General features: G+C 38.1%; 1 protein-coding gene across 1 annotated transcript in view; it reads left to right on the forward strand.

Moving 5' to 3' along the window:
* PTPRK (protein tyrosine phosphatase receptor type K) overlaps positions 1–25,926 on the forward strand; it is a gene marked incomplete at both ends in the record, with an annotated part of 369,996 nt that overhangs the window by 81,002 nt on the left and 263,068 nt on the right. The window contains one exon of the mRNA XM_079550348.1: positions 4,840–4,962. Within this exon, the coding sequence (XP_079406474.1) occupies positions 4,840–4,962 (123 nt within the window). The remainder of the gene's footprint in view (positions 1–4,839; positions 4,963–25,926) is intronic.

Here is a 25,926-nt window from a genome sequence, read left to right on the forward strand (position 1 = left end):
TTTGACAATATACCCACCCAGATTTAAAATTTCTTCTGTTTTCCATGGTTCTAGTTCCATCAGTGCTGTTGACTGACTGTGTTCTCTGCTGGACTGCTTGATTTTCTTTATGCTGAATTCGTTGTTGATGCCACTGCTGTGACTGGAGGTGCGGCAGGTCATGGCCTCTGCTTCTCTGGGACATAGTCTGCAGGTGCCCCTCAGAAAGTCTATCTGGCCTTTCTGGACCATGCCCACAGCTAATAGCAGCATTGTTTACAGGAGGAGCTGCTACCTGCTTTCATGCCAGTCCCTAAGCTCATGCCAAGCTGTTGAGATAGGACCAATGATTTGTACTGCTTTGAATCCAGTGCTGCCTTTTCCTTCAGCATGGTGTTAGAAATGTAAAGCAAATCTGGGTTTAGGCACTGCAAGCTCCAAGGGTGTTTGAATGTCAGCGCTGTGTACTTCCTGCTGGGATATTGAGCAGGGGTACACAAATCAATGTTTGCAGTGTGCTGCGTGTGCTGATAGGTATGCACACGTTTCAGTAGCAGGGTAGTGTTGGAGATAAATTACAGCTACGTCAGCTGCAGCTAAAAGAAGGTGGTGGTGATATGTAACTGGAAAGTGGTTGGTAGTGCAGTAACTTTTTATTGAGTTTTAGGAGAATTTGCAGTTGTCTGAGCTGAAGATTTCTAGCTTGTCACTGGGAGAATATCAGCAGACTGCAGAACGTTGAGCAGGAGATATTAGTGTGTATTTGATTTCAGCTGCTGATCCTCATTGGAAGGTACTGAACGTTCATCAAGTTGGTCTGCTTTGTGGTATGAAAAGTGCTGGTACATTACTGTGAATAGTGGCTCAAGAGGTGAATTAGGGTCCTAAGAAATCCTGGTCTATGGAGTATTTCAGATGTGGTTTTAAGTTTTGAGTGGCTAACGATAGATTTTAAACATATGTTGTGAACAGAGTATATTATTATTACAGGTTTCATCCACCCATTGTTTCTTCTCCTTGTGTTTTCCATGAAACATGTTCCATGCACTTTATTGCTTAATATCAAGGGTTGCTCAAATAGCAGGCAATGGGCAGTTAAGACAGAGGAGATCTGAAAGTGATTTAAGTAATAAGAAATAATGTGCAAATGTTTAAAATGCCTTGCCGTGTTATGCTGAATAAATCGCTACAGCAGTAGCTTTTACTTGACATTTGTAGGTAGGTGAAGTTGTTGGTAAGAGGAGGAGATGAACCCCCACGAGGGAAAGCCACTGGTTTAGGCAGTTGTTATACAGGGTGCATTTTGCAGCTGGTCAATAATCCATCTTGATAAACTTTGTTGGTGTGTGTGCAATAAATGAACACTTGTTTTGTTGGTGTAGCAGTGATATGCTGCACATGAGGAGCTTCTCGTTGCTTGCTGCCTAAAAACAGGCTCATTGTTATTGCTAATCAGAGTCCTGATAACTAAAATTAATAGTGGGCACAAAGATGAGCAATTAAGAACATTCATCTTCCAAATGAGTCTCCAAGATTCATTGGTAGTTTAAATTTATATACTGACGGCACTTAAACCATTAAAAAGGGTAATGGGTGCCCTGCAGGCATGTGCTTCAAAGCCATATGTCATTTTGGTGCTGGGGTGGCAGACAGTGATAACTTCCCTTTAAGGGAAACTACTATTCATTTATCAATTAAATGCCAAAGGAAACATACATTTTTTTTTTTTGCTGTAGAGTGATCATAGCACTGTATTGTAAGTTAAATCAAAGAACTAGATTTATATTCTAAATCTTTCTGGCTTTATCATGACAGATGTTAATTAGAAAAGTCTCTTGGTGATAATAGGGCATTGGAGTTGGAACTTTTAAAGACATAAATGTTACTCTGCATAAATATTTTTTGCACTTGGCAGTGACAGTGACACTGTAGTAATCAACCAAGTATGGAAAGTGACATGCGGGTTCGGTTTTTGTTGTTGTCGTGCTTGTGTTGTCACAGTGTAACAGTTGAGAAAGTAATGGAGATGAACTTTAAGCTGTAAGGTTTCATGATGCAAGGTATTAGCAGGAATTTTTCTACAACATGGGGATTTCTTTGCCCTCATGGTGTCCTCAAGCAACCAGTACGTTGGTTAACAAGCGTGCAAAGAGGTGTCCTCGGTGATTTTAGAGGGAAGAGTAGACTTAGCTAAACCTTAGGCTGTTTTGTCACTTTGAATATATGACACGTTCTGAATGAATTTCAGAACTGTGGGAATTGAAATTCACTCTCAGTGAAGATGAAATATAATCTCATTTTGGAACATGATCAGGATTTGTTGATGAAATTTAGTATAATGCAAGTCCCCTGAGATGATCACTTTGATTTTGCAAACTGTGTGCCTCTCATATGAAAGTTAAATACTCTCTCGTGATTAGGTAAAAATATTTTAACCTCAATTTGATGAAATGCGTGCCCAGTTCTCCTCTCCTTGTTTTCTGGCCAGTCCTTGTTCCAGGCTGTTGGTGTGTTGTACAGAAGGCAGCAATGACTATAGCTCCTAATTGTCATCCTCCCCATTTCCCATCTGCATCATGTTTTCTTCTGGGCTATAGTGTGGGCTGAAAGCATTTACCAGGAGTGCAGGTGCCTCATCTTACTGTGAAACTGGTATTTACCATAATGTTTTATTGTTTGTTCTTGAGAGCTATGGTATTTGTCCATATTTTGCTTTAAAGTCAAATGAGCTATGAAATGAGAAATACTCTGTTATTCTTAAGGTGTATCTTCTGGCTTAAGCCAGAAGGAGCAAATTTTGTTGCAACAATAGCTGTTAATGGGATTGATATAACCAACTACTGGGCATAGGGAAGAGAGGATGCATGAAATTTCTCCTCTGATTTCCAGATGCTTATCCCTTGAGTTCTTAAATAACTCTTCCTGGATTTCAAAATACTGGCGAAATAAAGATAAATGTCTCTTTTCTCTTTCACTGTTTCAATCTCTCCTGGTTTTTCTGAGCAGAAATAGCATGCTCAAGGACTGCTTACTGTGAATGGGAATAACAGATGCTTTAAAGTTGTATGCCTGACAGATGTACATTTTTTTTTTTTCGGTGTTTACACTCCACTTTTTCTTCAACTGTATTCTTTTGATTCCTTTGTTTCTTTTGTCTTAAATGTTGATCTCTTCCTCTTATCCTCACATTTTCTTCTTTTTCCCACTCCACTTAATTGCTCTCAGTGGAGAATGCAGTAAGAAAAAACTTACGGATTGAGATAGAATGGATGTTACTGTGTTACATAATTTTTGGGTTTTTTCCCTTCTTCACCCTTTGTATTCCTTCCCTCCTGCTTTCTTCCTGTCACTTGTCCTCATAACTTCCTTATATGACTTCCTTCAGTCATTCCTCATAATTTCAGTTGTAGAGTTTTCACACTTGTTGTTAGTGTAACTCTGAATTATAGAATCATAGAACAGCTCAATTTGAAAAAGACCTTAAAGATCATCAAGTCCAACCATAATCTAACCATTCTACCCTAACAACCCATTGCTAAGTCGTGTCCCTGAGCACTACGTCTGAATGGTTTTTAAATACATGCAGGGATGGTGACTCAACCATCTCCTTGGGGAGCCTATTCCAGTGCTTAACAACCCTTTTCTGTAAAGAAGTTTTTCTTGATAACCAACCAAAACCACCTCTGGTGCAAGTTGAGGCCATTTCCCCTTGTCCTGTCACCAGTGAGAAGAGACCAACCCCGCTCTCACTGTAAGCACCTTTCAGGTATTGGAAGAGAGCAATGCGGTCTCCTCTCAGCCTCTCTTCCCCAGACTCAAGAACCCCAGTTCCTTCAGTTGTTCCTCATTTGGCATATTCTTTAAGCCCTTCACAAGCCTTGTTGCCCTTCTTTGGACCTGGTCCAGCACTTCAATGTTCTTTCTGAAGTGCCCAAAACTGAGCACAGTACTCGAGGTGACGCCTCACCACTGTCGAGTACAGGGGCAGGATGACTTCCCTAGTCCTGCTCACCACACCATTCCTGATACAAGCCAGGATGCCATTGGCCTTCTTGGCCACCTGGGCACACTGCTGGCTCATGTTCAGCCATGTGTCCATCAGTACCAAGGTCCCTCTCCATCCACCCAGTCCTCCCCAAGCCTGTAGGGTTGCCTGGGGTTGTTGTGACCAATAGGCAGGACCAGACACTTGGCCCTATTGAGACTCATATGGTTTATCTTGGCCTATCGATCCAGGTCCCTCTGTGTGCCCTTCTCCACTCAACGCTCCCTCCCAGATTGGTGTTGTAAAGGCACTGAAAAAGTGCCTTTAATTTGCATTCTGTTATACTGGATTGATTTAATAAAACAATATTACCAAATGTATTCTGCAGTAGTTATTTCATTTCTAGGTAACTTTAATTGTGCTGACTGCTGTTGTTTTGAGCACAGCATTTATTTACTCGTAGTTGGTGTTTGGACTATTTATGCTTTCAGTCCATCAAGGTTGTTGACTTGAACTGTTACTTTTCTAGCTTAATGTGTTGCTTTGTTTTTGCCCTGGTCTGAACAGCCTATTGCTCTCTGTCCCGAGGACGCTGAGCCTTTTTCACTTGGGCTCAGCTTGTGATTTCCTGTTGTGATGGGAGATGATCTTGGGGAAAATAGTCTGCATGAAGCAGAGATGTCTTACAAAGAGAGGAACGTTGATGGATGAGCTGCTTGCGGATTTTAGCTATGTGCAGACAACTTTGAGAGTTGTGCTACTAGATATGTGGGCTCCTTAGTTATGCACCCAAGGCTAATGCCTCGGCAAAAATCTTGGAGGATCTCTACTTTTAAATAAGTATAGCATCTATAACTAATGTTTTTTTTCCCTAGGGGGATGTACCTTCGATGATGGTCCAGGGCCCTGTGACTACCATCAGGATTTGTATGATGACTTCGACTGGGTACATGTCAGTGCTCAAGAGCCTCACTATTTGCCACCTGAGATGCCTCAAGGTGAGAAATCATACGGGTACTTGATAGAATAGACTTCTGCATTTAAAAACATCGGATTTCACTGAATGTGACCTTAAGGCTGTGCTCTGTGATCTCCACTTTAAATTTGTTCCTGGTAGTAATAAGAAGAAACAGAAATAACTGATATGGCAATAAATCTGAGAAATTGAGAGGCTTTCTTAGATGAAATTCCCTTTTTTTAAGTGGGAATGTTGGGGACATAGCAAAGGGAGAAAGGAAGTGAAAACTTTTTTTTTTGTTCTGCATGGAATTCCAGTTGACTCGCAGTGAAATTTGTCTTAAATGACAGCTAGCATATTGATTGAATAATTCAGGCATGTAATAGAACAAATGGTGGAAAAAAAAAAAAAAAAATACATGCAAAATCTCATTCTGCCCCCTCTGTTCCCCCCAATCTGATCATCATCTGAAGGTAACCAGAAAAGCTTTGATTTATGGAAATATTGCTGTTGTTAATTACTATTTAGGACAGGCAATGAATAACTGAAGAGGTACAGCCTACATGACCTTGCCTGCTCACCTTTGATGAACAACTTAATCGGTGCTTCCCTGATAGCATGATATGCTGAGAAAATGAAAGCATTTGAAATTCAGCTACATTTTCCAATTAATAGTACATTAAGTAATTAATCATGCAGAGGAGGAAGAAAGGTCATGGCTATTTTATTTGTCTCTAAAAGGTTTTGTGAAGTGGGGTATGTGTGAAGGAGGAGTGGGAGGTGTTGCCACACAGGCATGACTTAACCACTTAATCATTTCTTTCCTTCATTTAATGTATTATTTTGGCTTATTAATAGATGTTAGTGAATATAATTTTGCTTTTTAACTGCTAAATATCTGGATTTCCCCTACTGTAAAGTCACTGACATAGTGCCTGTTACCATGACCCACATGTTACGTAAGAGGTTAATGTATTAATCAAGCTCCATTCTATAATTAATGGACTGTTTGATGGTCCAGGTTGGTGTTAACTTCAGCCCTGATGCATCAGTGTTCCTGATGCTGTTACTCCTGTATTAAGAAATTCAAAATAATATCTCCCTTAAGAAGGGAGAAACTAGTCACTTTCAAGTTTATATCTTTCAGTCTATGCACTCTGTTAAGATGATGTGGGTATTTTAATTGCAGTGTGTTTTGTAAAAAAAATATAAATCTGGTATTCTCAGACTTCGGGTACATTCTGTATGGGAAGAACAGCAATTTGAGGAATTTTATTTTGAATGAATCTAAATGACAAGATAGCTTTTCTTGCATTTCTCAAACACCATACCTGTCATCTTTAGACAGGCTTCAGAGTGAAGTGACACAGTGCACTCTGAATTTGGCAACTGATTTCTGTTTAGTTCTGCTACAGAACTGTTTCCTATGAATGCAGCATGCAGATTCTTCTGGAGGAAGGTTTCTTTTACAACTGTATGTGAAATTGTGGCTACTTGATTTAAAAAAAAAAAACAAACAAACAACAGAACAATGGGATGTTTTGGAACTGATCCAAAACAGATACATAAGAGGCTCTGATTTTTATTAAAATTCAACACTTCTTGGATCACTGTTTAAAAATTTTAATGCTTTGTAGTTGAGATCCAGACTGCAAGTGAATCTCATCTGATTATGTCTGATTATGTCTCATCTGATTCAGTCTTCAGAAGAAGAGTTATGCTGTGTCCCTATACTGAAGTTAATTTTTGTTTGGAATAGCACATTGCCTAGACAATCTTCAGTTTTACATTAAGTCTAAGAAGGTAGCACAATTCTAAAACGTTTTGAGTTCCTTTGTTGGGCTCATGGAAAGTGCAGCAGCAGGAGGTTAGGAAACACAGAAGGGAAATAACCGTATGTAATAATTTTCCACGCAGGTGTTTCTGGTTTTTGTTTTGTTTTTTAGCATGGCTGACCTTGCCACTTACCTGATTAATATTGAAATTGTAGGTTAGGAAACACCACTCATTAAACAGTTGTCCAAGTACAGAATGATACAGTAATGATGGTACAGGTAAAATCAAACTGCTGCTGCTTTGACTTCTGCAAAATATATATTTTTTTTTTCTTTTTCTTTTTTTTTTTCCTTTCAATCTTATAGTAAAACCAGGAATCTCCTAGGGACCAGAGTAAGCCCACTCTTTTCCTGTTTTATCTGAGAATGGAGAAGAGTTTCTCAGAGCAGTGAAGAAACAGAGGTGTTCAGGTAGGGACTGTTGTCCCTACATCTCTAAGTTGTGTAATCCTTCTGATGGTCACGAAGCTCCTTAATACCCATGCTGAAGTCCTCTTCATGGTCATTCTTTGTTCTGTGTGGAGTCCTTGTCTCCTAGATTTCTTGGGAAACCAGTGCATTTCAGCCTTGTCTTTAGCAGGAGAAATATGTATTCCTTTGTGTCACAAGGAGTGTTGTTGTAATAGTGTCAGATTGACTCAGAATCATTACAGTCGTAAAACATTATATTTGATTTTTAAATGTCAATTTTTAGTTTTCAGTAGCTTCAAAATGTCTTACTTTAACCTGTCCTTTTTTCTCTTTTTTTCTTTGCTTTGTTTCTTTTTCAGTTTTTAAATGGCAAGTGGGAGAGTTTGGGGATTGAATTTTATTCTATTTCTTTTGATTTTCAGGGAAAGGTTTAACTCAGTATTTTGCTTTGGAGAAGGATAAGTAGAAAATTTCAAATCTAATTGCGTATGTTTTGGAAGACTTTGAAAGTGTGAAAGCATTTCATAAGGGAAAGCATAGTAATCATTATTGGCAAGACAAGTGTAATTATGTCTGAGTAATTAATGCAGCTTCAGATTATTATTATTTTTTTGTAATGATCTACATTGCATTTCCCAAATTATCAGTGAAGGAAAAAGCCACTTGACTTCTGTTATGGGAAAAGCGCAGTATATGATGATTAATTTAGAAATAAAATGAATGTGTAGAGCAGGTGGTTGTGTACAGCTTCAAAGAACAACTTCTAAATTGTTAGAACTGCTGCTTACATGCTAAAAACCTTTGGATTACCTGCTAAAACCTTGGAAAACTCCTGTTGTCCGTGATATAAAATGTGTATGATATAAAAGTGACTTTGCTAGATTAAGCCAAAGATTGGCTGGTTTTGAGGGAGCCTGTTAGTAGTTAACTAAAGAAGGCTATAGAAGAAGGACAAGTGTGTGATAAGTCCTCAGCATGTTCTCTCTGTTTCCCACTGCTTTGCATTAAGGAATTTTCTCAAACAGAAACTCTCTGATCCTAATGTTCTCAATGAGTTAATGTTTTTCCCTTCTTGCCTTTGCTTTAATCTCAGTGGTCTCCTATACAGCTTACAGAGGACTCCTATAACAGTGCCACTGTTTGCTACAGATTATGAAAAGAATAATCTCTTTTTAATTGTTTTACATGCTGTTTCTGTTTGATGTATGTTAGTGTCTTATACTTAATAGGAAGTGAGACAAGGTGATTTCTAATCTCCTTCCCCATGCCATTCCATTGTAGTTGGTTTTTTTTTGCTCTTTAATGCTTTTACTGTAAAGCGTATGCCCTTCTCCAACATCATTTTTCCTGGGTTGAATAAACCAAGTCTATTTAGTTGTTCCTTTTGTAGAAATCGTTCCACAACATGAAACTTGTTTTGTGTGAGGTGAGATTGGTGTCTGAGTGTTGTATTTTTGTAGATGCAGTGATGAAAATGAAGTTGAAGTACCTAGCTAATTGTCTTTGAACCTCTTAAGGAGACAGACACATTCTGTATGTTGTAATGAGTCCTTTCGAGCAGGCCTGTGTTTTCAGATTTATGAATTTTATACATTGTACAGGACAAGATAGAAATTAGAGAATGCTATTAAGATGAAATCCAATTTTGGATATGGATTTTTTCCCACTTTTATTAGGGGACTATTCATTATGTGAGGATGACTTCATTTTGTAGAAGAAAACATAAATAATTGCATGTTCTTATGTCACTGGAGGTTTGTGAGGGGGTGGTTTTATCTGTGTTAATAATATATTTACAGATGTTTCTACCCTTAGAGGTGATAGTTCATTTACCTTGTTTGGTTTGCCTGTTAAAAGCAGAATTACTCTGAGGCTATGCAGGACCAGCGCATGAGAGCCTGTAATGGCCTGCATGATGGGGAACCATTTAATGAAGGTCTTTTTTAATGTAAGGGCTATTACCCTCCTGGATACAAATGCAGTTTGAAGAATGCCTAAATTATAGCTGACAATAGCAATGTCCTGAGATGGACATTTTGTTTCTGATCTTTCAGACAGATAGATAATGTGCCTGGATTGGATATATAGTAATTTTGTGAGTCATTCTTCTATAAATCCACAGTAAGTACATTAATAGTAGTGGGAAAGGTCCCTGGTTGCAGTTGTTGTCTAGCGTGACTAAAGGAAAACAGATTACATCTCTGAAGATGTGCTTCAGTATTAAATCGTTTCACAAATGAAACATTTCTTTACAGTTAATAATATCAAAGGAATTAATTCTCACTTTGCAGAAATGACTTATGACCTTGCATGTTGCCCTGCTTTAAAGAATAAAACTAAATTATGTGTTCTTTGGAAAATAAATAAATAAAAGCCCAGTCCTGAACAATAAAACATTGTGGATTCAGGCTTAGGCTGATGTTTTGGGCTCCCTAGTGGAAGACTGCTTGGTTAACTCAGAATGGAGACCATAGGCTATGAAGGGCAATGTGAATGACAAGTGTGTTGACAAGTAGTCTTAAACCACACTTTCATGGTAATTGCTTTTGCATGGATTTTAGGCAGAATGTCTGTGGCTGCTCGTTTCCATATCCTGTCATTCCCAGATGCATTCTCATGTTGCTGTATACTCCAAGTTGCTCTGACATGCATGTGCTTGTGCAGCAAATTGGGTCAGGGAACAAGTATGGATTTAAAATAATAACTTTGGGGGAAAAAAAAGAATTTGGCATTTATCAGTTTATTGATCCAGTTTGATTTGTGGATGTTAAAAAAAAAAAAAAAAAAAAAAAAAAAAAAAAAAAAAAAAAGAAAAGAAAAGTTGCTGCTCTGGTGTAGCTGATGAAGGAAGTATGTAAGCTGGTGGTGTGCATGGACACGAAGATTAGATAAACCTCTGGGGTGCCTGAAAGAAATACAAAAATTACACGCTTAGATTTGCATGCAACTTTAATTTTCCTGTCTGAATTAGAGCTGAGATATTAGTTGTGATCTGGAAGGTTAGCTGTGTGCCACTGAAGTTCTGTCTTCTGCAGAACTGAAATAGCTTTTATGTCACCCGCATGACCCAAAATAAATTTCTGTGCAGGGACCAGCATGTTCATGATGTGTGTAAATGAGAGAGAAAAGCCAGAAGGTCGTGAAATTTGTTATAATACAGATTTTTTTTTTGTATGAACGTGGCTCAGGAAGGAAAGCTCTAATGTGTAGGTCATATAGTATAGATGATACTTTTGGCCTTTTACTTCATTTTAACTTGGGTTTTTATCCTATAGAAATGAAACCACCAACCCACGAATAAATTTAAATCGTGTTTTTATGTATGTGTGCGGTATAACAAATGTGAACTGGGAAGTAGTGCTTGATGAAAGCTAGGTGCTCTGAGGCTTTTGAAAGAAAGCTTTTCAATTATGTATGGAACATGGGGTCCACTCCCTGCCAGCAATCCCCTGCTTTTCCTGGGAACATTAATTAACACTATTTTGCAAGTTCAGTCAGACAGAATGCTTTCCAGGTCTCCCAGTTTTAGCGGACAAACTAGCAGAGTTTACCAGTGCAACGAGTAGCTGACTACTGACTTTAAGGTTTTGCAGATGTATGGATTGCATTGCCAGTATAAAGGTAGTAGACAAGAGAAACTATGCACAAGGGTATTTGTTTATTGATCCATGTATTGACAAAGGCAATTCGGGAAGCCAGTGGTTTGAAGTTTGGTCAGTGAGAGCTTATTTGAGTCATTACATATGTGATAAATTTTAAAAGCTTGGATCTGCATGTGGAGCTAGTAAGAATTTTTGATTGTTTCTCTTTATATTTCTTTATGTAATGGGGTAGATGTGCTTTACTTAAACTTTTTTTTCTTTGTAGAGTCCTTGGCCCTAAAAGTTACTTTTTTTTTTTTTTTTTTTTTTTTTTTTTTTTTTTTTTTTTCTCCATTTAACTTGTCAGTATGTTACAGAGCTGAATCAGTTTGATGTACTTACTTTATCAGAGCATATTTGACTGGTTTTCTTACTCAGTAACCTTTATGGTTGGCTTCTTGTCTGAATTATTTTATATATAGCATCTTTAACAGAAAGAAACCTATCTTGTTAGTGCAATGCAATTAATGTCTACCAAAAGAACACCTGTAAACATCCTGATCCTGTTTAGCTTGCTCAGTACAGTGCATTAATCAATCTATTGACCAATTCCAAGGGTTCCCTGTTGTTCTCAAGAATATTTAGCTTGGTATAAAGTGAAGAAGAGTGCAGAAGAAGGTTTAACAGATAATGTAGTGTGTAGCTGTGCTCTTTTACTTTTAGGTAAGCCATTTTTTTTATTCAGGAAATTTAGACACAGGGTTAGGAAAAGAAAAGTGTTTACCTTTAAAGTTATATGATTATATTTTGTTTCATCATAGTATTTCTTCCATGCAATATTGATTTCCAAAAAGCTCATTTGTTTTTGAGTAACTTGTTATTGCTTGTAGTCCTCAAATTAGTGTATTTTACTGCTCTCACTTGTGTTTAAGAACCTGTCAGATATTTTGGGCAGAGTGTAACCAAATTCCAGTGGAAGGTGTATAAAATGCTAGCTTCTGAAAAACTGTTCCTTCTTTTTTTCCTCCTTCTTTCTTTCTTTGCGTAATATGTCGAGTACATTAGTGCATTTATTTCTCTGGGTTAATTAAAGTGAGATGAAAAATAAGCTTGCTATGGGTAGATATACAAAGTAGTAGGTTAAATTTGGCCAAATCTACCTCTGTCGTGCTCATACCAAAAGTTACACTGCCGTATGCTGGTGTTGTCTTAGCATTCAAAAGTGTTTCTTGTCCATTATGCAACTCCTTAGCTTTGTGTCTCAGCATCACGGAAGTTCAGATAGCACTGGTCATCACGGCTCCAATTGGAAATGTACTGCTCCAAGTGGAAATGTATTATTGGCTTACATGCAGTAAGTTACTGCCTGGGGGAACTGTCCATAAGAGGCATTACCTGAAGTTGCTATCTTGATAGCACTGCAAAGGGGGCACAAAAGGAGAAATGGTACTGTGCTATCCTTTCAATGTTAAGGGCAAAGAGTCTGAATAGCATGTTGTCACTTTGGAAAATGCTGCCGTTTATTTGAGGCATTTAGAGTTCAGAACGTGCAAGACTGGAAGCCAAAGTGTGAATTCTCTCTGCTCACCTTCATAACAAGGAGCAAGCCAGCCCACCTTTCAAGTGCTATGAATACTGTGTCTGCCCGCTGTTGTGCCATTGTCCTGCCATTGATTTCTTTTTGAATCCTCTCTGAGCCTGATTTTTTTATTTTTATTTTTATTTTTTGGTGTGGAGGAGGTCGGGTGTGTTTTATTTTGTATGGGTTTTTTCTTTAAAAAATAAAAAATAAAAAAATCCCCTTCTGAAGATAACAGTTGTTTACCTGTCCTTAGGATTTTTGGCTATCTTGGAGCCAAAATGTTAATGAGTTAATGTAGCTCTGTTTCTCTTACATGGCCATGCATGGCCACATTTGGCTCAGAGCATGGGCTCATCTCTCTTGTTTCTGTCCACAGAACATGGCACGGTGCCAGCATATCAAATGATTTTATTCCTTTTGTTTGGCACTGTTTGGCTGGACTCTTTCACTGACAAGACAAGGACAAATAGTGCATGTGTACTTCTTTTGCTCCTATCTCCTGTAAGTCTGGGTGGCCTTTCTACTGCTGCTCGCATGTTTCTGGCTGCTCCTTTCTGCAGTGTTGACATTTCTGTAAATTGACCTGATTGGAAACTTAATCCTCATTTTTCCCTCCCACTCACCTGTGTGTAATTTTTAGTATCCTAATGAATGCCAGATTGAAGTTGTAATGTAACATGTAACTGCAGGCTGCTCAGTAGATGTAGAAGAAACTATATTAGCTGTATGGAAAATAAATAACTTTATTACCTATTAGAGGAAAAATAGAAACGATATGGGAACTATTTGGGGAAGCACTGAAGTAAGAACACCGTGTATGAAGAATAATAATAGCATTAAGTCAAGATGAGGTGGGAAAAAAAACTATAGCAGAATGAGTAATTTACAGTGGTTGCTAATATAGATTATTGTTAAGTAATAATCTCTAGAAATGGGGCAGGCAGAGGGCAAGGTGTTGTAGTTATTCTTTGTGGATGGGTAACTTTTCACTTGTGTCACAGGGGAGATGAAGTGTCTTGGAAGCGTAAGTGAAACTGTGGGCTGCTTTGATTTCAGTGCAGTGCAAGAGTATTCACAATCCCACTTGTCATAAAGGACCTTGTGCAACTGTAAATACTTATATTACCTGTGTACTGATATCCAAAGCAATAGTAACACAAACAGGAAAAGAGATGATGTCTCTAGAACCAATGACAACAAAAAAACATAAGAAGAGGTAAATTTCAGGAAGCCGCTTAATAGTCACAAAAGAAAGAGTAGAGTTCCTCTATGTTTTTCCATGCATAGTATCTGAAATCTTCCTGTCTGCTTTAATATTGATTTCTGAGTTCTGACCATTTTTCTGCTCGGTATGTAATTTCTGATCTTTGCTGTGCTTTTGCCTCGAGTCCATGCTGATGCAGCAATCATTGGTGTTTTCTAATGGCGACTAAAACAGCGGTAAAAGTATATTATTCTACAGAACAGATTCTGACTGAATTGACATTTAAACTTTTTTCTTAAGTCTTGGTGAACAAATGAGACAATTCGGGAAACATTGAGATTTTTTTTATTTGGGCACATCACAGAATCACAGAATTGTAGGGGCTGGAAGAGACCACAGAGATCATCGAGTCCAACCCTCCTGCAAAGCAAGGCCTCCCTACAGCAGGCTGCACAGGTAGGTGTCCAGGCGGGTCTTGAATATCTCCAGAGAAGGAGAATCCACAACCTCCCTGGGCAGCCTGTTCCAGTGCTCCGTCACCCTCGCTGTGAAGAAGTTCTAAGTTTTTATCATTACTTGTGCAGACACATGTTCAAATTGCCGTTTTCAGGATCATTATGGGACTAAAGCTTGTTTTCTCTTTCAGAGGAAGGGGCATCCTGGCTGGGACTTTTTTTGTTTCATTTCCCAGCATGCTATATAGATATTGTTGAAAAGGCAAGTCCTTTCAGTTGGTGGTCACACTAACATCACTTTCTAGCATGTGAAGAGGCAGTTACTTCAGTGGATTTATTAGAAAAGGACCAGGTCTGTGAGCAATGTGAGGTATGGAAACAGATGCAGTTGTTGCTTTGTCTTGTGAGTGAAGTTTGTGTGTTTACTTCTGAATTTTTTTTTTTTTTGGATAATGTTGCTGTCTCAGATACAGTGACATCCAAAGTTATCTTCCTTTCTTCCAATCTCTCCCAGAACCTGACACTGTAATCTCATTTAAAATTTAGTATTGATTATATGGTAGTATTCAGAAATTTAATTCATGAAAAACATGAAAGCACTACGACAAGAAAAAACTAAGCAACGTTTTAAAATGCAGAACAATTTTTTGTTCCAAAATGTGTTGCTTCTGTCTAGAGATAAGTAGATTGTAGTCAGATTTAATCTTTAGTTAAACCTATCAAGTAAGGAAACTTGAATTAAACCATGTGTTTTTACCTTTGATTTGCATTTTACATTGTTAGTGTCTATTTTCAAAAGGGAAAAAAAAAAAGCACACTTTTCTAGGTAGACTTGCAATGCACAATGCAGGGGCTCTCAGAGGTATACCAGCTAACTTCATATTTCTGAGTAGCTCAGGAGGCTCAGCTTTCTACCTGTCACCAAGCTGGCACTGGGGCAGTGTGGCACATCATTGGGAGGATGTGCTTATTTTCATAAATCTAATATGTTGTGTGGAACATGTATGCATCAAAATGCTGATTAGCAAGGGATTCTTGAGTACTTTGTCACTACTTCAGTATCTTATTGTTTAAAAAAAAAAAAAAAAGCAAAACCTAATGAAAACTACTTCTTCCTTTGTCTTTCTGAAAGCGGTAGTTACCAGTATGTAACAGCTATTTACTGTATCTTGGATCAAACCTTTTTTTTAACTCCCTTGATGAAGAGAATGTAGCTGTGTATAAACACAAATCAGATATGCTGTACTATTTTAGAGAAAGTCAACAAACAATATGAACTAAGCATTTCTGTTATGCTCTTGGATTCTCTTAACTAATTCCCATGAATGATGGATAAGCAAGCTCAACACATTTATGCAGAAGAAACTGTTCTTCTCATTAATTTTTCTTCTGTCTGCTATTCCAGCCTTTACATTCTATCCACCCACACCTCCCACTGTGCCATGTGTAAGTGATAAACTTACGGATTACTTTGATATCTCTGAACTCATGGACTTTGGTAAAACAGATAGAAATGTACAACTGAGTAAAATCTGCAGTTCCAGAACTGAGTGACCTTATGCAGGTACTAGATGGCTTTGCCTGGGCAATTTGTATCTGTTCTTTTGTTGTTGTTGTTGTTGTTTGCTTGCTTTTTTGTTTTGGTGACTTAAGAGCAGAGTACTTTGGCTTTGGGCTTTGTGGGTGGGCTCTTGTGACTTCCTTTCTTACTGGCAGTAACAGCTCTGCTTTCTAATTAGGCTACAGGCTACAGTTGCAGGTAGACTTAAAGCTGATATAGGCTTCCAATTAGGCTGCAGCTTCACAGGTTGCAGCAAGACAGCCTAACACCTTACTGTTGCTAAAAAGAGATTATTTTGCTTCTCTTAACTCCCTCGCTTCCCCACCTTCATGCTTCAGCTAGCTTTACTAGCTAACTTTACTCATCAGAGTTTACTGAGAGCTGATGTAACTCATTATCCTGGAGAAAATGTTGCTGTTGTTTTCCTGGATTCAGCTGGCTTCGTGAATTGAGTTGACTCGTGGAAAGGTCTGACTAGCATCAGAGCCAGAAGCATTAAAGAATAAAGGAGCTAGAAGGAGGAGCTGCATAAAAATGAGAGGCTGGTAGGGTGTTATTAGGTCATGCCATCTGTTTGTGAGCAGCAGTTTGTTTTTCTTGATTAATGCCATCTAATTTCCACCCTGTCAGCCCCAAGTTTTTCATTGTATGGTCCTGCCAAATGCCCTTGATTGCATCCTGTGTGAAATCAAGAGATGAGTCCATTCATGTCAGTAATTATACAATGGGTGTATGGGTTCATGCGTAAGTCCCCTCCCAAGATGTGGAGAAACTCTTAAGTATCTTCTTTGTAGATTTCTGTCAGGTCTATAGTCCAAAAAGTCCTCAATTGTGTTGAAAATGTTTTGTTGTGATACGTTCATGTTTATTAAATGGATTTGGAACATGATGATATCATTAGTTAAATAGTGATGGTTACCTGGGAGCAAGTGACTATATGAAGAAAACTGCTGAGTCTGGCAAATGCAGCCTACTCAATAAAAGGTCCTGTATACCATAGCCTAAAGGAATAATCATCCCATGTGTGCCAGGAACTTTTTATACATAAAAGCAGATGATTCCCTCAAGAATAAATAAATTTTGCAATCCTGCCAGCTGATCTAATATGGAAAGAAAAAAACATTAAAATTACTATGTAAATTTGCTTACATTTATATAAATTTCATTTTACTGATATTTATGAAATTTAATTTACATGTATAATTTATATAAATGTGATTTACATTCATTTAATGTTAATGTAGAATTTATGTAAAGGTTTTGATTAAGGAGGGTGAAAGAAGTAAAACCACGAAAGAGTAGATTGCTTGTGGGTATGGATCAGAGGACAGATCAACACCAATGATGTTATGTTTATTGAGTGTCTGCTGCAGCTCATCTATCAAGAGAAGAAGGTAGATAACATTTTCTTTGTGGCAGATGAAAGTGACACCATCACAGGCCTAGAGGGGATGCTACCCTCACAAATGAGGAAGAGCTATTGGATGATAGTTGAGGACAGCCTGAGATTAACCAACTGTGTGACCATGTGGCTTGAGTTTACAATCCTGAGAGGTGACTAAGCTGAGCAGCAAAATTTATGTCTAGTGCTCTTGAAAAGCAGATTTGGACCTGTTCAGGGACCTGCTTGGTGGGGAGGTGCCTGGAAGGCCAGAGGGGCCCAGTAGAGCTGGTTGATCAAAGGGAGCCTCTCAGAGCATAAAGGATGGGCTGTTGCCGTGTGCAGAGTGCTGAACAAGCATGGCAGAAAGCTGTCTTAGATGAAATTGTTGCTCCTCACTGAGCCTGAGTACAAAAAGTAAGCACACAAAGGCAGATGTAGGGACTAGCTAGCTGGGGAAGGATACAGAGACATTGCTTGCTTATGCAAGGATGGAGTCAGGGAAGCTAAAATTAAACTGGAGTTGAATCACATCTAGAAAGAGATGTGAGGAGAAATCACATCTAGTAAGGGATGTGAGGAGAAACAAGGAAAGTTTCCATATGTACACTGACAACAAGAAGAAGGCTAAGAAAAGGGTAGGCCCACTGCTCATTGAGGTTAGGGGGACCTAGTGAAAAGTGGATATATTTGATGTTTTTTTTAATCTCAGTTTTAACGAGTATGACTTGTGCCCAAGGCCCTGCAGGTTCCTCAGTTTACATGTAGGGCATGAGGACAATGTTAGGGATCACTGAATCACTTAGAAATGCACATGTCTGTAGAACAGCTGGAATGCACATGAGAGTGCTGGAGGACCTGTCCGACTTGACTTTGGGGCTGATCTTGGACATCTTCAGAGGGAAGCTCCTCAGAACTGGGAAAAAATAACATCATTACCCATCCTTAAGATGGGCAATAAGGAGGTTAAAGGGAACTGCGGGCTGCTCAGGGGAGGTGATGGAGCAGATCATTTTAGAAACCACTACTGAACACGTGAAGAACGAGAATTGCAGACAATATTATTTGATCTAGTATAGCTTTGCAAAGGATTAGTCATACACAGAAATCCTTAGTGCTTTAGTCCTTTGACATAGTCTCCTGTAAGTATACAGTTAGTGTCTCACCAGTTCAGTGATGTCAAAGTGGATAACATTAGTAGAAAATTGGCTGGTGTCAGAGCTGTGATCAGAGTACAAAATCCTGCTGGTGGTCAGGTAATAGTGGGATCCCACAAGGGATAGTACTGGGGAATATACTGTTCACTAACTTCATTGTGATGGAGTACTTGATTGTATTTGGAGGGACCTGGACAGGTGGTAGAAAGAAGTTAGAGAAATTGACTGGCAGGAACTTCATGAAGGTCCTTCTCCTCTTTTTGACATTAATGTGATGCATCTGGATTTCTCTGTCCATTTCTGGGCTTCCTTAGTAGAATAGAGAGGGGTATGGACATGGATTACTGAATCCAGCAAAAGGCTACTAAGCTGGTTGAGGACTGGGGCATGGAATGTCCAGGGAAAGCTGAGTGAGCTGGGCTTGTTCATCCTGGAGAAGAGAGATGGGGAGACCTTTTTTCTTTTCTAGAATGACCTGATCAGAGGATAAATAAGAAGAGGAGGCACTCTTCTCTCCTGGTGATATAATGGGAGAAGGTAGAGACAAGTTAGAATGGGGGAAATTTTGATTAGATACTTTGGAAAAAAAATAAAAATAAAAAAAATTGTGAGTGTTGTTGTGACAAACATTGGAGCAGATGCTTAAAGAGGCAAGTTCTCCATTAAAGACCAGCTAGCCTATCTTTTGATTTGACCTTGATTTGTGCACGAGGGTGGAGTAAAATGACCTGCAAGGGTCCCTTCCAATTTGAACCATTCTGCAACTCTATGAAATATCACATATATGAGGATACTGATTTAAAAAAAACAACATATATAAATGAATGATTACAAAATGAAGTCAATACAAATTAACTGAAAAAAATCAACAAGCACATTTAGTAATAGATTTAAAAAGCACTAAAAACTTGGAATATCAATAACAGCTGCTGAAAAGCTGATAGATTTTAAGCGTGTAAGAGACAACAGTTTGCAAGTCCCTTTGAATCAAACCCTTGATATATATATATATATATCATATATATAATATATATATTATATTTAAGATGACCTAGGTTTTATATTGTGGATTTTTTTTTCTTGTTGTCTTCTTTAAATCTGTAAGCTTTTTGATGTGATATTGTCATTGCATGAGCTAGGAGTTTAAGAGTAGAAGTGAAATAAAACTATGCAATTTTAAAGAAAATGGCATTGTGAGACAGTTGACACAATATTGTCATCAGAGTAATTTCATGGGACGAAGGTGGTATCAAAAGTAGTTTTATTCTGAAACTAATTTTTAAAACAAGTATTCTTTCTTTCAGTATCTCTGTTCAGTCAGCCACTTTTGATTAAATGTATTTGTGGCACTGTGACTTGAAAAGCAGTGACTTGTTAAGTTCTTGGGGGTCACAGGCAGTCCTACAGCCAAGCATGGATGCGAGTAATAGTTGGAGTGTAAAATTTTTGGTAGGCTGTTATACTTGTATCTGCAGTGAACATTTACCCTTGTAATCTTGTCCATTTCAAAACCAGATGCTGGTTTTGCTGGTTGGAAAGAACAGAGGCAGCTTAGAGATTCAAATGGCTGCCTTTTAGCCTGAAGAATAATGATCTCTTGAGTCGATGTTAAAGAAATTTCAGTTCTTCTGGTGATGACTAGAATGTGGCTGCATAAGGAAAGAGTTGAATTGGTGATGATAGCTATTAAGTCCAACCAATGACAATGTTGTAATATTTAATAGTTATAAGCAGAAGTGATGTATATTCTTCTTAACCCTATTTTAATATATTTTTCTCCAGTAAGCGAAGTTAACATTAAAACAATGTCAGTTAGTTTAGATTTTGTTTGCCACTCATCAGTAATTAATTTGGCCTGCCTCAGATATTGCTTTCATCTACACATTTATGTTCCCACATATACAATCTGAAAGATTTTTTTCTCAGAGAAATCAGTGCAATTTGAAATGTAGAATTAATTTCACGTGCGTGTGCTGTGCAGGTACAAAGTGAGTAGTGAGGTGGAGTGCAAAATCCTAAAGGCAGCTAGGCTTGTCTGTTTAGAGAAGATTAAATTTCACATTTATTTTCAGGAAGTTGGTTGGTGGAAAGACTTTATTTTAGTTATTTAGAAGAGTGATAGCATTTCAAGACCTGTGTTTGGGTGACCTAAAACTTCTGAGTTGACATTTGGGAAATCATGATGTGATGTGGTTGACTTCAGCAGCATCTCTATGTCAGGATGATACTTCAGTACTCCCACTTTGCTGTGATTATCCTCAAACTTAGCTGCTCCATCCTTCACTGAGACATATTTCCCTTCACTTCAAGCTTTGTCCAGTTCTTGGATTCCAAAGGATGAACTCACGCTCTCCATTACATGCATCAACAGTCAGTCCTAAGAGTGGAGTCAAGACCTGACACTACAGCTGTGATCATGCTTAGAACACTTTATAGCACTTCACCTCTTTCCTTTTCCTTGGTCTAGTTGGCTGTTGGAATGTGAGAGCAGTACTGTAGACAGAGGCCTGACTCCTTCAGGGATCTGCTGCCCAGAATGGGACTTAATCCTGCTGTCTGCCAGGATGGATACTTCTCTGTCTGGTTCTTATGAAGCAGAGTTGACATTTTGAGGGGGCTGCAATGGGCAGTAAGACACAGTGCTGCTTCTCCAGGTATTATATATGAATATTTAAGCAGTACTTTTTATAAGGTTTTAATAAGGAAATAGTATATAACGCAGCATATCAAATTGTCTGAAGACATACTAGCATTACCACTAGCTTCCTCATTCTGGGGTTTCATGTGTGATAGTCTGTGTTAGAATATTTGGGAATTGCAACCATTTTATGATACAGTAGTCAGAGGATAATTTTTTTTGCCATTTTGACAGCTGTAGCTAATGTGTACTTTGACCAGGCCTTCATTAAACCAGGCATTTGAACAGATTGCTCAAGTATCAGTTAACGGGCTACAAGAAGGCAAACAAAAATTATAGTAAATGGTTAGTGAGGGATTTTTAATTTGTTTTTTTTTATGTATAAATCAGAAGTAGTAGGTTTGTCAGGAGAACAGGTAAGCAGTACTATGCAGATCTTTGCTAGGTGTTTCCTATTCACTTCTGAAAAAGCAAGTGGGGAAAATCTTTGCTTTTTAAGAGTCATGTGCTGACCAGTACCGGATTGCATGGAGACGTTAAATGACTTCACTGTTGGGAAAGACTTTCAAATACATCTGACTTAGGTAGATGAACATTTATCTTCGGTGTACCTTCACAGCTTTTCTTAACATGCTTCCTGTTAACAAAGGTGCTTGCATTTAATCATCTCTTGCATCCCATCTGTTCCATCTCTTTGATCCTTAACTGAAATCTTAATTATAATAGCATTTGTGTCACTTTTGTTCTTCAAGTAAACTATGGTATCACTCATCAGGATCTACTATCACTACAGGAACACTTGAAAAGATAAATTCGAAATTTTACTTAAATTTAAAATCTTGAATTTAATTTTCTTTATTTGAGGTCTGCTTCAAAAATAATGCCTCCTATTTTATTATTTTGGCTCACAGTATCAGAGGTGGGTGTTGGTGGTTTGGCAGTAGAGACTGAACCTTCCCATTAATATTCCATTACATGTTGATGCCATTCGACAGATGGCAGCAGAGGGAGTCTGACAGAGTGGTGTTTGATGGGATGAGATTCAACAAGGCCAGGTATTGGGTCCTGCACTTTGGCCACAACAACCCCATGCAGCACTGCAGGCTTGGGGATGAGTGGTTGGATGACTGTGAAGAGGAAAGGGACCTGGGGGTGTTGGTTGATGCTCAGCTGAACATGAGCTGACAGTGTGCCCAGGTGGCCAAGAGGGCCAACGGCATCCTGGCCTGCATTAGAAATAGTGTGGCCAGCAGGAGCAGAGAGGTGGTCATCCCCCTGTACTCAGCACTGGTGAGGCCACAGCTCGAGTACTGTGTTCAGTTTTGGGCCCCTCACTACAGGAAAGACATTGAGGCCCTGGAATGTGTCCAGAGAAGGGCAACGAAACTGGTGAGGGGTCTAGAGCACAAGTCTTACGAGGAGCGGCTGAGGGAGCTGGGATTGTTCAGTCTGGAGAAGAGGAGGCTCAGGGGAGACCGCATGGCACTGTACAACTTCCTGAAGAGAGGTTGTGGTGAAGAGGGATTTGGCCTCTTCTTCCAGGCAAATAGTAGGACCCAAGGAAACAGCCAGAAGTTATACCAGAGGAGGTTTAGGTTGGACATTAGAAGAAACTATTTCTTTCAGAGGGTGGTCAGGCACTGGAATGGCTGCCCACGGAGGTGGTGGAGTCTTCTCAGAGCTGTCTCTTCTTTACGCTGAACAGCCCCATCTCTTTCACCTGTCCTCGAAGGAGAGGTGTTCCATACCTTCGATCATTTTAGTGACTCCCTTCTGGATGTGCTCCAACAGGTCTATGTCTTTCCAGTACTGAGGACTCCACAATTGGATGCTCAGAATGATGCAAATCAGAATCTTGTGGAACTAAAATTTATGATACTTTAGAATTAGCATGTTACAAGAAGTAGTCATATAGCTTTTAAATGTAATTTTCTGTACGTTCTTCTATCTGTCCTTCAGTTTGTCCTTCTGCTTTTACCCTTACTTCAACTGTAAAATGTAAATTTGGGATTAAAACATTGTGGTCCGGTGAGTAATTTCTTTAAAAATTCTGAACTAGTTGAACAGCTAAATTTAAAAAAAGGAAATCTACAATTAATTCTAACTGAAAATAGAAGTGAAGTACTTCTATTGACAAGATTACAAGATCTGAAGTTGGTGGACTGAATGTTTAAATTGTTTGGCTGGTTTCGTAAATATTTTATAATTCTGTTTAAAAAATTATGTTATAATAATATTTAAGACAACAAAGGAATGGTCCAATTTCAAAATAAAGTTCTTATTTTCTTTTTAATTTTGGACAACTACGGTTTTCTATTTTCTGTTACTGAACTGACGTTCTATATGTTCTGTCCTCACATCATTTCCAAGAATATTAGGGAATGTTTTATGCTAAGCATTAAACAGAAGTTACTTTTAATTCATCAATTATCACAACAAAGCTTTTATTCTGTAATGTCATCAGCATATTAGTTTTCCTGTAAGATCTGAAATGCTATAGATCTGAAGAAAACAAACTTTGTTCAAAAAACTGAACTTAAGTTGTATACTAATTCTTTCCATGTTTGGAATTGATAGGAAAGGGAATATTTTTTACATGATATAAGCAAGTGAGTTTAATATTTTTTAAAAGCCTATGCTAATTTGCATTTTTCTAATGCCTCTGTACTTGATGGAAATTTATAATAGGAAGAAAAATTACATGTAATGATGTTTTTCTTTGACCTCCTATGTTAATTAAAATGGTAATTATTTTTAGTTCTATTTCATCACCTAAATGATGAAAAAACACTGATTTTGTACTTCATGATTTTTTAGCCATCCCTTCTCCTTTTTTTCCTCCGACTCTTTCACCTATGTCTTCCACTCTTCTGTCCTTATGCATATAGGAATAAGGTTATACAATAAAAGAGCATCCAAAGCTGCAGCAAGATGGCTTCAATGCTTGCAATCAGTTTGTTTGCTTAAATTAATGTACATACACAATATCTTATGGATGGAACTCTCTACTTCATGTTACTCCCTCCCCTACCACATCTCTGTGCTTACAAAGTAATGCATTAAGGAAGTCTGAAGTAACAGAAGAAGCAACCATTTGCATACGTATCTGACTGCTAATATTAAAAACAGAACAAAAAATACCAAGTTTTAATCATGAAATCATGAATCCTTAATTGATCTTTGAAATATCATAAAGTTCTTCACCAGATGAATTTCATAGAAAGCAGTCCTGAAGATCAGTGTCTCCATTGAGTAGGTGGACATGATGGAGCACGGTGTACAATGATGTGGAATTTGCAGGATGATTTGTTTGCTCTTTATTTTGCAGTATGTTGACTTAACATCTTATTATTTTATTGCTCTGTAAGCCAGAGAATAAATGGAATAAATATTACTGTCATATATGGCAGCATTTTAGGTTGATTATGTCTGGTTTGGATTCTATGGCCCTATCATAAAGAGGGACAAAAGAGACTATTCAGCTTTCTGGCCTGGATTTTGTTCTGGTAAAAAAAAAAAAAAAACAACAAAAAACCACCAAAATTGATGCAATGTGATGATGAATTTGCATAACTGAAAAAGTGAAGGCCAGATCTCTTAGTGCTTTGATTTTCATAATGTCATGGCCTGTCTTTTGAATGAAATAAAAGACTAGATCACTAACTAAGCCATTAGATGCTTTTACCAAGAATGGGTGTTTTTAGTTTTAGAGAAGTAAGTCTAGCCGAGAGTTCATTCTGGACTGTTGGGTTAGATACACAGTCATTACATGATACTTTACTTTCAGTCGTGGTCTTTCTTTGATTTGGTAGGTTCCGTGCCTATCACTAGTTACTTTAAACCATGTTACTTTAAATGTGCCCAAATTCTTGATGTTATGCATCAGAGATTTAGGAAGTTGGGGAATCTCGCCCAAGTGTATAAATTCCTGAAGGGAGAGTGCAAGGAGGATGGATCCAGGTTTTTTTCAGCGGTGACCAGTGTCGAGACAAGAAACAAAGGGCACAAACTGGAACACGAGGTTCCATATGAGCATCAGGAAAAGCATTTTTCTATTTCTAATCGAGTGAATAACAGAACATTGGCACAGGTTGGCCAGGGTTACCACACTGAAGATCTTCAATAGCCCCTTGGATATAGTCCTGGGCATCTTGCTCTGGATGTTCCTGCTTGATCAGAAGACCCTCCCACCGTAAACCATGTTATGATTTTGTGAAATTTTTAAATCCATTTTTCTTTTTTTCTATAAGAATGAAATATGTTTTAAATAAGGTATCTTGCTTCTGAGCAGTGTTACAAAGGAGCTTTCCGGCTTGCGGTCCTTACATATGAAAGCGAGTTTCTCGTGATCTTTCCTGAAAGTGAGACTGGAAGATCACTCGAAAAATCATTTTGTTCTGAAGCATTACACAGCTGTTATGACTTTGTGTTACTTTTCTGTTGCAGGCCCTGTTGCTCACAGTTAGTGTAACTAATGCCTGCATCTTATGCCATGTTTTTATAATCACAATTTTAGCATGATTTTTTCTGATAGATTTCTCACGTTGGTAGTGTTAATTTATAGGAAGTTTCCTGGGGCAATGTAGACAGTTTTATTATTGTTATGGCTTTTTATTATAATGAGAATTCTACAAATAAGTAGCATGCATGACAACACTGGAGATTTATGAGAGAGTGAGAGGAGGTAAATAGCAACTTTGTTCAAATTTTCTTCAATCTTTGCCTATGTTTTTAATTTAAAGGCAGTTGTAAAATAAACCATTTTCAGGGATTTAATGTACTCTGAGATAGTACAACTTTGTAAAATTGTAGAAAGCAGATACAATTTCATTTTAGTGTTTTTAAAGTTTGAAGATTATGACTTGCTGTATAGTAATGTATCTGCACAAATTACAGTGCGTTGTGCTGTTAACTGGCGTGATGTAGTAATTTCACGTCTTTAAACACTTTATTAAGGAATGAAAAATTTGAAATTTTTTTTTGCTTTCCAAGAGAAGAGAACATAATTAAAGGTGGTGCAAACCCACATTTATAAGATATATGGCCCATCTAGTAGCTTCTGTGTTGATAATATGTTTATTTAGCTGTGGTTATGCCTGCAATTGTATCTGCCAGTCTGACACAGTAGGAATTCAGTTAATGAGGTTGCCTAGCAAAAAGTGCATCAGGAGGAAGACAGGGTTAAAAATAAGCATACAT

Source organism: Tetrao urogallus (assembly GCF_951394365.1).
Source record: "Tetrao urogallus genome assembly, chromosome: 2".
NCBI classification, from domain to species: domain Eukaryota; kingdom Metazoa; phylum Chordata; class Aves; order Galliformes; family Phasianidae; genus Tetrao; species Tetrao urogallus.